The sequence below is a fragment of the Lepidochelys kempii genome, chromosome 1 (genome assembly GCF_965140265.1).
Source record: "Lepidochelys kempii isolate rLepKem1 chromosome 1, rLepKem1.hap2, whole genome shotgun sequence".
Taxonomy (NCBI): Eukaryota; Metazoa; Chordata; order Testudines; family Cheloniidae; genus Lepidochelys; species Lepidochelys kempii.
In genome coordinates, this window is record NC_133256.1 from 246,947,865 (window position 1) to 246,962,499 (window position 14,635).

The window sequence follows — 14,635 nt, forward strand, 5'->3', positions numbered from 1 at the left end:
GGTTCAGGCTGAGGTTGATGTTGGAGTGGAAGCTGTTGAAATCATGGTGGAATTCTTCCAGGGTTTCCTTCCCATGGATCCAGATGATGAAGATGTCATCAATGTAATGTAAGTAGAGAAGGGGCGTGAGTGGATGAGAGCTGAGGAAGCGTTGTTCCAGGCCAGCCATAAAAATGTTGGCATATTGTGGGGCCATGCGAGTGCCCATAGCAGTGCCACTGGTCTGGAGGTATATATTGTCACCAAATTTGAAATAATTGCGTGTGATGATAAAGTTACAGAGCTCAGCAACCAGTTGTGCTGTGGCATCATCAGGGATACTGTTCCTGACAGCTTGTATTCCATCTGTGTGTGGGATGTTTGTGTAGAGAACCTCTACATCCTTGGTGGCTAGGATGGTGTTTTCTGGAAGATCACCAATGCATTGTAGTTTTCTCAGGAAATCAGTGGTGTCACGGAGATAGCTGGGAGTGCTGGTGGCGTAGGGTCTGAGTAGAGAGTCCACATATCCGGACAGTCCTTCAGTGAGAGTACCAATGCCCAAGATGATGGAGTGTCCAGGGTTTCCGGGTTTGTGGATCTTGGGTAGTAGATAGAATAACCCCAGTCCGGGCTCTAAGGATATGTTGATTTGTTCCGGTGTTAGTTCCTGCAGCAAAAAAACTTCAGGACCAGACTTCAAAGAGAAACTGCTGAGTTTCAGTTCATTTGCAAATTTGACACCATCAGCTCAGGATTAAACAAAGACTGCGAATGGCTAGCCAATGACAAAAGCAGTTTCTCCTCCCTTGGTGTTCACACCTCAACTGCTAGAAGAGGGCCCCATCCTCCCTGATTGAACTACCTCGTTACCCCTAGCCTGATTCTTGCTTGCATATTTATACCGGCCTCTGGAAATTTCCACTACATGCATCCGACGAAGTGGGTATTCACCCATGAAAGCTCATGCTCCAATAAGTCTGTGAGTCTATAAGGTGCCACAGGACTCTTTGCTAAGTTTACCAAGAGATTCAGGTTGCTCTGGATAAATGATCTGTCCCCATTGTTACTGATCACTGTACCAAACTTTGTGTCATCTGCAAACTTTATCAGTAATGATCTGTTTTCTTTCAGATCACTAATAAAATTATTAAACACGACAGAGCCAAGAAATGATTCTTATGCCACCCGCATAAAAACACCCCCAATCAGTGATAATTCCCCATTAGCAACTCTGTTTTGAAATCTATCAGTTAGTCAGTCTTTAATCCATTTAATATTGTGCTACATTGATTTTGTATAGTGTTAATTTTTAATCAGACTATCCCAGGGTACTAAGTCAAACTTCTTACAGATATCTGAGCATGTTACATCAATACAGTTACCTTTATCAACCGAACTCATAATTTCATAAAAAAGTCATATCCACTTAATTCAACAGACCTATTTTCCATAAAATTGCAAGTACTGAATCCTCACAGTGAACAATTTACAAGCGTCCACAGGCAGAAATGTGTTTGCACAGAACATTTGTTGAATACAAATTTGTGTCGATAGACACGGAGAGTGTTAATGTTGTTGGTCCCACTATCCTCAGAAGGGGAATGATTATTTGCATCATTTCCAGATTATCATTACTAAAGCACTTACCTCTGCTGACACCAGACATGTCTGTCTGTGCTCCTTACTCCTATCTGCACCACAACATGGCACAAGTGAGCAACAAGAAGCAAACCTGTTGAAATCGTGATCTCATCATCAAAGAACCACGTGCGGAAAAAAGGACTAAATTGATAAATAAACTATTTACTCTGAGTCACTCACCCAGCTCTGCCTGCTGGGCTTGACTCTGATCTCATTTACACAAACACCACTGGCTTCAGTTAAGTCACTCCTGATTTACAGGCGTGGAAGATCAAAATCAAATCAGACACTATGGCATTTAAGACAACCTTGAAACGATATATAAGATGCAGAAAGGCAGAAGACATTTCTTTGCAAAACAACATCCTTACCTCCCATGAGGAAGAGAAGCCCTGCTACATACTGCATAAGGCCTCGATCCCAGCAGCACCCCAGCACCCCGATAATCCATCCAAAGAGGATGATGGCCACAGCCATGCCCATAAAGCCAGCCGTCATCCTACGCAGGTCTGCAAAGTGGAAGAGAGAACAACAGAATGCTTGTGAAATTTGATGTTATTATGATCAGATCTTCATAAGAACTCTAACCCAAACATCTTCCTTCTTTTGCACAGCGTTGTCAGTGGTTAGCACAGGAGGATTTGTGTCATGATGTAGAGGAAGGACAGTCCAGTGGTGAGGGAGCTAGCTTGGGACTTGGAAGACCAGGGTTCCTTTCCCTGCTTTGCTAACGAATTCCTGTGTGAACTTGATCAAATCACTTGAGGTATGTCTACACTGCACACCACTGGCAGTGATGTGTAGGGTATGTTTAGCTATGTGCCGCAGTGAAAAGCAGGCTAAATCCACACTGTGGTTTGTAGCTACACACGTCAGTGAAATGCTCTGGCAGGGGGAGGGCAGTGGGGAAAGGCTCCAGCAGTGGGGAACTGCTGGAGCCTTTCCCCACTGCCTCCTCGCTTCCTGGAGTCTTTCCTTGGCACAGAGAAAGGCTTCAGCAGCAGAGAGCTGCTGGAATGCTGCCTTCCCGCTGCCAGAGCCTTTCCCCGCTGCCAACTACTTTCCCTGTGGCGGGGAAAGGCTCCGGGAGTAGGACACTACGCTGCTAAAAATAGTGTAGATCTGGAAGGCACTGTTCGGGCATGTAGACAGCCACGTAGGGTACATAGCCATAGGGTTCAGGCATTACCTGAACTTACCTGTCTTACCTTGCCTAAGCAATGCCTCACCATCTACGCTGCTATTTATACCATGCTAGGGGGCAAGCAGGGTATGTACTGTACACACCACTGTAAGGCGTGTGCAGTGTAGACATACCGTAGTCTTCCCCTGGGCCTCAGTTTCCTATCTGTAAAGTGGGGATAACAACACTGACCTATCTCACATGGGTGCTGTGAGGATAAATATATTAAAGACTGTGAGGTGTTCAGCTACCTTGGTGATGAGGGCTATATAAGTACCTGAGATACAAAGGATCATGGTATGGAGCAGACACGTTTCCCCCTCCTTTGGCTTTGGATGGTGAATGTTTCAAAATGACTTTGTGGTGGGGAGGTGTTTTGGTGCTACAGTCAGGATTGAAGAGCAGTGGCACAGCTAAGGGAGGGCAGGTGTCTGGGAATAAAGCATCTGGACACACTACAGATTAGGAATGAGGTGCATCAGCACAACTCCGTGTGTTACATGCATGCCTGAATAGAACCTGCCTGTGCTATGGCTTGCTTCAGCAAATGACACAACAGTTATGAGCATTTCATAGCAGCAAAATAAAATGGAAGAAAAACATTCAAATTAAAATTTTCCCATGTCCTATAGCACGATTCATCAAAAAGCGAGGGACAGCTGCACTACCATCTCCTGCCTGCACACAGGAGAAAATCAAACATTTTCACAGCTATTTCCAGTGTGAAATGTGGAGCTATAGAGTCTACATGGCTACTGAAACTGCAAGGATTACTAGAGTCAATGAGCTCCTTTACACCCTTAGATCAGATATCCAGAGTGGGGGTACTTTCATTAAAACAAACATTTGACTGTTTTCAGCCACACTCACACACGGCCATACTCACCACACACAGGAAAAGTTCCACCCAAGTCAGCACCACAAACACATTCTCTCCCACTTGAAGCACATTTTACTTGCAGAGGATTTTTCTTCTTCTTCTTTCAAATAACAGAATGCACGTGGGAGGAAGGGATGCAAGAGCGGGATTTGAAAATAATGAATCAGACACTGAGTCTAGGGCAGCTTTTCTCCTCGGTTGGGGCGAGGGAAAAGCTGGCCCAGCAATAGTGGTGACTAACTCCCACAGACCAGCTCCAATTTTCTATTTCTCTTTGCCACAATGGATCACAAGGACAAGTAATGCAATGGGCCTAGGCTTCTTGCCCATCCTGGGATCTGGCCGGACAGTTCAGATTTTCACCTGGCTCCCTGTCCCACAACATTTGTGCAAGTTCAGCTTGTAGAACACAAACTCTCCTGTGCATGCAATGATGACATGCATCAGTGATGTTGTCACCATCTCATGTCTCCTTGTCACTTTGTTGTGGTTGTTGTGTAAGTGGGACAGTTTTACAGAGACAGTGACCCTTGCTCCTAGGACAGGGGAATCGCTACTGAGCTCAAGATTGCTAGGTTCTCTTACAAAAGACAAGTCTCAGACCCCCATTTTCTGTCTCACTAAGAGAAACTTTTCATGGTTGCCCGATGACCAATAAGCAAAAGTGAAAAGAGAGTCCAAAGTATTTGAATATATTACGTGGTCCTTGGTGCAGAAAAACCAGGTACTTCCTACAAAACCGAAGCATCTGTACTGGTATCTGCTCCTCTGGGTGTTGTCAGAGGGATTGTTTTTTAACTCAAGAAGAAACTGAGAAGCCATCTTCAGTGGCAGAGTAGATTGATACACTGGCTTTTAACCCATGGGTTCAAATCCTAATACAGGTGACAAAGGAAAGCGTTTGCTGATCTGTTCCTTGACTTTAATGCCTCAGAACTTGCATCACAAAACCACTGCACAATTGTCTGTGTCCGTTCACAAGAGACCTTTGACTTTAACTCAAGAACAAACCTTTTTTCCTTGCGAAGACAGAGCCTAACACCCTAAGTGTTCAGCCTAAATAGCCTCCTCTGTATTTATTCTGCTCCATGACAGGAATGCCTCCCTAAACTGCCTCTACATTCTAGTTGGGGGTTAACCCTCAAAAACCCTGTCTTGACAGAGCCACTTCTCAGAGTATATCTACACATGGGCTTCAGTGTGGGTAACGGAAGCCCAGCACAGACACGCGGAATGTACTCAGCTTACTAGCCTACTCTGACCTGTCTCCATTGCTACTGTTACTTGCACCAGCTGGATTCAAGCTAACATGAGTAGCTCGCCCATGCAGATTTTGTTGTGTAGACATCCTCTGAGAAACTCAGAGGGCTGGGGTGTGGCAGGGCAGCAGGATCTCTTTCTCATCTCACCTACCAAACAAAGGGCCTGTTTCTCCCCATTGAAATCAGCAGAAGTTTTGCCATTGACTTACTTAAATGGGAGCAGATACAGGACCTAGACTCCTGGATCCAACTTGTAGGACTGTCTCTAGTGCTGGGGTTCATTTCATCTGACCACCCTACCTGAGAGGTACCAGTACTGGGGTTCCTTTTCTCAGCACCAAGGTGCAGTCCATTAGCATCATTACAACTCTGGGCTAAGTCCTCTTATGGAAAAGGAGAAGTGGCCCATACTTGATAAGGTTAACTTTTGTCTGACATTGAAACCCAAGCAGAAAAGTTTTATTTATGTTCTGTTTAAAACACCACTTCCCCTGAATCTTCCCTCAGCTCAGTTAAAAATTCTCACTGCTTCCTTCTCCCAGCAACCCTCCTCCCAGCAAGCCCTTCCACTAGGCTCATCTGGAAGAACTACAAAATAAAGATAAGCTTCCTTTTTGTTCAAAACCAGTTCAGTTTCTGTCCCGCCAGAACCACCCCAAAGGGCATCATTTGCAAATGGCAATGGCGGGAAAGGGGACTTTTAAGCTGGTTTCATAAACAGCTCTTGTCTGTCTGACAATATCTCCCTGGCAGTCCTCACCTAGCAGAGCTCACAGGATGTCAGTGTTAAGAACAAGTCTATTCAAAGTGATTCTTCCATGGGAAAGTACTTAATATATAATGTAGTGCACCACTGAATCAGCACCCTTACAGAAGAGGAGGCCAGAGAATGTCTCTCTTAGACACAGGCCTATAGTAGCGTTATTATTACTATTACTGGTTTGTTTAAATGGTATTTGGCAAGGAAGGAAGGGTAGAAAATCAAGGCTTTGCTTTGCATCATAGAATAGTATCATGGAATATCAGGCTTGGAAGAGACCTCAGGAGGTCATCTAGTCCAACCCCCTGTTCAAAGCAGGACCAACCCCAACTAAATCGTCCCAGCCAGGGCTTTTGTCAAGCCAGGCCTTAAAAACCTCTAAGGATGGAGATTCCACCATCTCCCTAGGTAACCCAGTCCAGTGCTTCACCGCCCTCCTCGTGAAACAATTTTTCCTAATATCAACCTACACCTCCCCCACTGCAACTTGAGACCATTGCTCCTTGTTGTCATCTGCCACCACTGAGAACTGCCTAGCTCCATTCTCTTTGGAACCCCCCTTCAGGTAGTTGAAGGCTGCTATCAAATCTCCCCTCACTCTTTTCTTCTGCAGACTAAATAATCCCACTTCCTTCAGCCTCTCCTCATTAGTCATGTGCCCCAGCCCCCTAATCATTTTCATTGCCCTCTGCCGGACTCTCCAATTTGTCCACATCCTTTCTGTTGTGGGGGGCCCAAACAATACTCCAGATGTGGCCTCACCAGTGCCGAATAGAATATAATCACTTCCCTCAATCTGCTGGCAATGCTCCTACTAATGCAGCCCAATATGCCGTTAGCCTTCTTGGCAACAAGGGCACACTGTTGACTCATATCCCGCTTCTCGTCCACTGTAACCCCTAGGTCCTTTTCTGCAGAACTGCTGCATAGCCAGTCGGTCCCCAGTCTGTAGCGGTGCATGGGATTCTTCTGTCCTAAGTGCAGGACTCTGCACTTGTCCTTGTTGAACCTCATCAGATTCCTTTTGGCCCAATCTTCCAATTTGTCTAGGTCACTCTGGACCCTATCCCTACCCTCCAGCATATCTACCTCTCCCCCCAGTTTAGTGTCATCTGCGAACTTGCTGAGGGTGAAATCCATCCCATCATCTATATCATTAATGAAGATGTTGAACAAAACTAGCCCCAGGATCCTGAAGGCCTCATTAAGCTCTCCTTGCTGTGGGAATGGGAGTGGGAGGGCTCTGATGTCAATAAACAGCAGGGCATAGGAGCAAGGTGACAGAATTTTACCCAAGTTTGGTTAGCTTTGGCAATTTTTCTTGTGTAAAGGTATCCTGAAAAAGTAAACAAAACTGTGTTTGTGCCCGTTGATGCTTCCTTCTGGCGTTTAAAGACGTCCTGAACGTTTCTGATTTTTTATAAGTTTTTTTTGTTTGTGTTTTACACTTTGAAATTCAGGTCTCATCGTACGCTATTTTTTCTTAAAAAGAAAAGGAGTACTTGTGGCACCTTAGAGACTAACCAATTTATTTGAACATAAGCTTTCGTGAACAGCATCTGATGAAGTGAGCTGTAGCTCATGAAAGCTTATGCTCAAATAAATTGGTTAGTCTCTAAGGTGCCACAAGTACTCCTTTTCTTTTTGCGAATACAGACTAACACGGCTGCTACTCTGAAACCTATTTTTTCTTAGATGACCCTCTGGATGAATGGAGAACAAGCAGGATTGTGATGTCTCGGGAGAGTGAAACCTGATCAACTGAAGGTGCATCTACACTAGAGAAATGCACTGCTGAAACTTGTACCAGTGGGACTGAACCACTGCGGGTTGCAATACTGTAGCATGTCCCATGCTAGCCAGAGTCTTTCAGGTTCACGACTCCCCCCTGTGCACATATGGCCATGCCTTGCACTGCATTCCAGGTTGCCATCCCACAGTTCCTGACACTGCAGCGGGTGCATAGGTTGTAGCACTCTCGTGAATCCACTTTTACAACATAATGAGTGATACGCTATTATATTCTACATTTGATAATATCTAAAACTGATTACATCTTTTAGGAGTGTGGTTATAAGTTGTCATAAAACTGGTTATTACTGCATTTATTTGGTAAGTACTATAATATATAATGTTTCAAATTCATCAACTGTTTGGCTGCTAGTCCCAATGGTTTACTAAGGCATGGGCTCTCATCCTGGGGGTCATGACCTCAGGGGGTCACAACCACTCTCCCCTTCTTCATGGCTTGATGAGACGGAAGTCTTGACGATGATTTTTCTGTTGTTAATATAGGGCAGGAGTCGGCAACGTTTCAGAAGTGGTGTGCCAAGTCTTCATTTATTCACTCTAATTTAAGGTTTCGCGTGCCAATAATACATTTTAACGTTTTTAGAAGGTCTCTTTCTATAAGTCTGTAATATAGAACTAAACTATTGTTGTATGTAAAGTAAATAAGGTTTTTAAAATGTTTAAGAAGCTTCATTTAAAATTAAATTAAAAGGCAGAGCCGCCCGGACCGGTGGCCAGGACCCGGGCAGTGTGAGTGCCACTGAAAATCAGCTCACATGCCGCCTTTGGCACGCGTGCCGTAAGTTGCCTACCTCTGATATAGAGCTATGATATGGAAACAGGCAACACCACCAGCCTCATACTTGGCACAAGGAAGATAGGAAGGGGCTGGGACGGAGTTCAAGCGTGATGTTGGTGTGGGCCAGAGCCTCAAAGCTCACCTTTAATAACCTCATGCACAATGCTGGGAAGACAGATATAAAAAAATCTCACGAGACTCCACGCATTCCCTAACAGCACTGCAGGCCTCAGCTGGAGAATATTTACTCGACAGGTTTCCTGGGTGTCTGAGAGGCAAAAGAGAACCTGATGCAGATTTATTTTCTCCGGGTAGCATGGGTAGAAGCTTCTTGCTGTAAGTCTGCAAATGCCCCTCCCTCTGCTTTCACCCAGACATCTGTCCATCGGTGGTTGTTATGCTGCTCTGGTTGGAATGTCATAATGTGGGGGAAGTTTCACACCCCAGTAACCACAAATGAGACATGTTTTGAATCAGTGTTGTTACTTGAAAAAATCAGAGTGCGTTTTTGACCATGATGTTTCACAAGTGAAATCCACCAGAGCTCAGGTCTTTCTTTCATTGATACCAGTTTGCCTCCCTATCACCCACAGGAGTTGAATACCTCACAACCATTATATCCCCCCCCCCCCCGCAACGGCTTTGTGAGGAAGGAAAAAATATGAGCTTCGTTTTGAAGATGGGAAACTAAGCCACAGAGAGATTAAGAGTCTTGCCCAAGATCACACAGGAAGTTTGTGGCAGAGCCAGGAAGTGAATCTAGATCACCTGAGTCTAAGGTGAGTGCTTTAATCACAAGAACATTCTTCTGACTCCAGGATGCAAAATTGCACCCACAGTTTGCTATCAAATCAATAAGAAGGGTAGAGCTGCTGTAAAGAATGTGCCAGGTATTCTGTGCTACGCTGTCTACTCTCTTCTCGCTCCCCACACTCTGGAATAGCCTCTGGGTGCAGGCCCTAGAGGGAGAAGATCCTAAAGGAGATTTCTGTGCCACAAGAATGGACTCTCGTGGACCTCCCGCCCTGACCCCTGGCTCAAAGACTAATCTGAATCAGATTGCTGTGCCCAGCTGGGCCTAGGTGTCTAGGGTTTGTGTCATAAATAAGTAGAAATGGACTGGGACAATGTAAGCCTCCATACTAGGTCATTCTAATCCATGATCCTCCCAGATTGACTGACTTCAAATTTTCCTTAGCTATGTTGGTTTAAGTTTATCCAGAGACATTTGAATCACAGACATCTCACCCTTCCCTTGCTGGGGGTATGTCTATTATACAGTTAAATTAAGTGGATCCCTACACGAGTTCTTCTGCAGATCTAAATTCTCTCACATGATCCCAGAGCAAGGTTCACTGACTTCAGTGGAGCTATGCTTATTTATATTAGCTGAAGATCTGGCCCACAGTACTCTAAATTACAAATTTCTGCTAGGAGAATCAGCCACAGGAGATAGTCCTTCCCCTTTCCTCCACTCCAGAACACACTGCTATCAAGCTAGAAAGCGGGAGATTTGTGAAACAGCAATTTCCACGCTGACCTCAGATTTAGCACCATCACCAGCAGAACTCAATCACGCTGGGTAAATGAGCACTATTGGAGGTGCTTTTAACTGTGCATTTTGTGGCTTGCTCATCTCATAGTTTAATGCTGGTGTTTTTCATTCTGTGAACAGCAAGATAATGGAAGAAACACTTCCAGTCTGCCTGAAACACTGCCAAAATGCATTCACCTATGAGTTCCTTGTTTGCACAATTGCTGCTCTTGGAATCTCATTTTGCAACATAAGGGTACCTACAAAGCAGCAACAACAAGAAAAACCTGTTTTAATATAAATAATAATAGTTTACATTTATACAAAGGACCTTTCACCACAAAGTGATTCACAAACGTATATTCAAACCCACTGAAATGCAGCCACTTCTGGAAGGGAGAGGGCAGCCAGGCAGATAACACTGGCGAAATGGGAAATTTTTGCACACAGGGATTTAGAGGACCCTTACTTTTACACAAAGTGCTATGGGCTCTGTAATGGAAATGCACAGAAGACAGGACCACATTTTCTTAAGGTTTCATCTGCAAAACACAAAGGTCTTGTCTAGACTAGAGTTTTGGTCCTGTTGTAATGTGTTAATTGCAAAACACTTAACACGTGTTAACTAACATAGACACATTAGTTGTAAACTTTTGTTCCTTGTTGTGGTTCATGCTAGACAGGCTGTGCTCGGTCAGACATGGTGGGGTTGGGCTTATAATGGAAATTCTGCACATTATTAATTTTTGTCATGGGGAATTGTCTGTCTGTCTGCCAATGTGCTTACCTAGTAACCACCCTGCACCAGAGCATCTGAGCACTCCCACAACCATTCAAAAATAGAAACAACAACAACAATCTCTCTCCCTCTCTTCTTTTCCATCTTGCAGGAAGAACAGCTTGATTAGTTCATAAGGTTCTTTTGTTTGGGGTTTTATGTGTCTGTATGACTCTGCAAAGATTCATACTGCAAAGGCAGTTTCCACGGTATGCATCCGATGAAGTGAGCTGTAGCTCACGAAAGCTCATGCTCAAATAAATTGGTTAGTCTCTAAGGTGCCACAAGTCCTCCTTTTCTTTTTGCAAAGACAGACTAACACGGCTGTTACTCTGAAATCTGCAAAGATTGTTAGGAAAGAAAAGCAAATCAAAGAGATGAGTTTTGCATTTAGTTCTGAATGTGCTGAGTCCCCTGGTCATTATCTCTTGTGCCAGTGAGTTCCATAATCTAAGTCAAACTCCTGTGAAAGTGCTGTCTTCTGCACTCTTTGTGTAGCTATTGTGTGAGGTCACAGAGGGTGCAATTCTCATGCACCTAAGGCCAACCCCAAGGAAGGATTTGAACTTCAGAACAGAGCCAATGAACTGGACTTTGTGTTCAATGGGGAACTAGTTCAGAAATGGGACCACCAGAGAGCCATGTTCATGGTGACCTGTGTTGATAAGCAGCTGCCTTTTCTACCAGGTGGAGCTTTTTCAGGTGATGTGATTTCATTCCTAGATATGAGCTGCAATAACCAAGTCTGGATGTCACAAATCACTGTGGCCAGGTCTGCATCTCATAGGATAGGGTTCAGTTTTCTGGTTGGTGCAAATATAAGTCCCCATTTTTTTCTCAGCAGGCGATTTGTGTATCCTGTAGCACTGAGGAGTCCAAAGAGACCCAGAGGTTGCAGACTGACTACCAATGGCTCTCAACCTTTCCAGACTACTGTACCCCTTTCAGGAGTCTGATTTGTCTTGTGTACCAGTTACAACTCACTTAAAAACTCACTACAACTCAGTCAAGTTACAACTCACTTAAAAACTACTTGTTTATGAAGTCAGACATAAAAATACAGAAGTGTCACAGCCCACTATTACGGACAAATTGCTTACTTGCTCATTGTTACCATATAATAATAAAATAAATCAATTGGAATATAAATATTGTACTTCCATTTCAGTGTATAGTATATAAACAAGTCATTGTATATATGAAATTTTATTTTGTACTGACTTTGTTAGTGCTTTTTATGTAGCCTGTTGTAAAACTAGGCAAATATCTAGATGAGTTGATGTACCCCCTGGAAGACCTTTGCGTATCCCTGGTTGAGAACCACTGAACTAAACTATCTGACTGTCATTACTAGAGGAGGCAAGTTGTTTGAGGTGCTCCTCTCTCCCTACCAGAACCACCTCAACCTTGCCTGGGTTCAGCTTTAGCCAGCTGCTCTTCATCTAGGTTCTGATTTTGACTAAGCACAGAGTACTGGGAGATTGCACTGTTTATATTTGATGTAAAGGAGACAGAGAGCTGGATGTCACCAGTGTACTGCTGGCATTTCAGCCTGTGTTTTCTCCCCAGCAATTCCAACAGTTTCAGACAGATGTTGAATAATACGGCATGACTAGGATTGGTATAATTATAGCGATTTTAGCTTCAGGATAAAAACTCCAGATTGCCATGCACTGTCATGACTCCCCATCCCTATGTACTCTCATCACAATGCACCCGGGTTCCCTATTAAAGATTACCTTTGGGATTTGCTAATGTTCTGCAATGTTCTCAAGGACATGGGACAGACCTGCCAAAAGCAAGGGGCCCTGAGAAATTTGAGATGGCTGGCAGCCCTATCTGTGGCCTGATACAGGTCCCACTGTCACTCTTGCCTTTTGTCCCCTAGTGCAGTGAGTGGCCATGCGGGAAGAGACAAGGGAGACATGGTGGAAATGAAAGAGCCTTTTGACACAATAATAAAAGAAAGAAAAGAAGAAAAGTTTGTGTATGTGAGAGAAAAAAAAGAAAAGGCAGAAAGTGTCTCATCAGGGACTGAAGAGGAGGATTTGTCTTCAAGAGACTTTCTGATATGGACAGTAGAGAGGTCGATGCACAAAGGCTGTGTCTGTATAGCTGAAGTTTAAGGAAGATTAGATGCAGCTCTGAACTGATGTAGAGAGTTTTACAACTGAAGGCAGAGAGTTTTACAACTGTCTGACCTTTGAGGAACCACACCATGGGCTCCGCTCTGTTGGCCAAGGAGGAATGCGTTGCAGCTGGGCAACAGCACTTTAAATTGGACAGAGGGACTGCCATGGGAGGGTGTGGTGCACTCCCTTCTCTGCTCCCACTGTGCTACCTCTGTTCCACAGCATTTCAGCTGGTCGCATGAGAGGCTGGGTGGAAAGCTTGGCTTTTTAAATGGAAATTCTTCTGTATTCTCTAATGGTCTGGAAGAAAGCTGGAATAGGCTTGGGGTCTCAGAGCAAAGAACACATTCTTTCTTGTAAAGTACATTTAGCATGGGGGAAAGGGTGTGGGATTGGCAGCCCTGAAAATTGAATTCCTTTATTTATCAACCTACCAGGGAAAAGCATCAGGGCAGGCTTCACTACACTGCCCTGCCAATGTGCCTCAACCCTGAGATGGAGGGGCCACCTCTTGGGGTGAGGGGTGAGTTCTGTCTCCAGGGCCATTCAGTGCTCAGGCTGTCTACTGAGACAGCCAACAAAGGTGCCAGTTAAGGCCAAATTCTGTGAGCTATTGAGAACTTAATGTGAAGTGCTGAGCTGCCTCCACTTCCACGAAGATGGTGGGATTTGAGGGTGTTCAAAAGCTCATGGAGTGTGTGGGGAGGTGTCTAGCACCTCACAGAACCAAGTCCTGTGTGTAATTTGTGAGGTTGGTTTCTGCAATATGAACACCTATCTTCTAGGAACTCTGTTCCCTAGAATATCAACTCAGGGCACATGAACCAATAAACAGCCCAGCCAGGAGATGGCAGGGCAATTTCCAGTCAGGTATGAACCTGGACTTGAGAAGGAGGAGGATCTTGTGGTTAAAGTACTAGATTGGGATTCAGGAGATCTGGGTGCACTTCCTGGCTCTGCCACTGACTTCTTGTGTGATCATGGGCAAGTCACCTGATTTTCAAGAGTGCTAGGCATTCACTGTTCCTGGTGACATGAACTCGAGTTGTGCGCCCTCATCACCCCTGAAAATCAGATCCATCATCTCTCTGCTCCTGAGTTCCCTACCTGTAAGAGGAGAATACGTCCCCATCTTACAGGAGGTGAAAATAGATTGCTTGTGATGCATTCAGATAACAATAGGGCAATGCCATGTAAATAGATTTGAAGAAGCGACCTAGGTGCCAAAAAGCTCTGTATCCCATTACAGTCCCTCATTTTTAATTCAATTCTATAACCCATTGAGAATAATGTGTAATTTAGTCCATTCTGATGAACATATAGTGGTGGTTTAAGGCTAGAAAAATCTGCTTCCAATCTCCATGCACATCAGATGAAAGGGCAAATTCTGAGACCCCAAAAATGAGAACCAGATGAGCACAGTGGGGGAAGACATTCTAAAGTTGGGAACAAAACATCCCCCAAACAATTCTATCTAAATTAATCAGAGAAAAAAAATGAGAATTGACTTATTTTTCCCCAGTTGCTTGGTTCACGCTCATTCAAGACCAGATCCTGAGAAGAAGTCCACAGATCAGCCATGCAAGTGAAGAGGGAGAAATGCCCCATCTCTTCTCCCACTGGTCAACAGCGTAGCACATTATCCTTCTTGATGTATCATCGTTCAGTCTACAAATGTCTCTCTGTGGAGGGAGCACACTCTGTCCGGGTAGGGCAAGAGACCTCTTATTCTATTCTATTCTGGTTCTTATATTGCACCAATCGTTGTGGCATCTGAGTGCCTTGTTCGGCAGTGACTCCTCTGGAGCGATGTTGGTGGTCTCCCCTATCTAGGATTCCTTGACTAAGAGGAAAGAAGTGCTACCTAATCATTTTGGTGACTACTATTAAGAT

The 14,635-nt window shown here is 44.4% G+C and overlaps 1 protein-coding gene across 2 annotated transcripts in view; it reads right to left on the reverse strand.

The window, feature by feature from the left end:
• TMEM178B (transmembrane protein 178B) overlaps positions 1–14,635 on the reverse strand; it is a 329,107-nt gene that overhangs the window by 26,852 nt on the left and 287,620 nt on the right. For both annotated transcript variants that reach the window (XM_073322275.1, XM_073322269.1), the window contains one exon: positions 1,995–2,132. In XM_073322275.1, the coding sequence (XP_073178376.1) occupies positions 1,995–2,132 (138 nt within the window). The remainder of the gene's footprint in view (positions 1–1,994; positions 2,133–14,635) is intronic.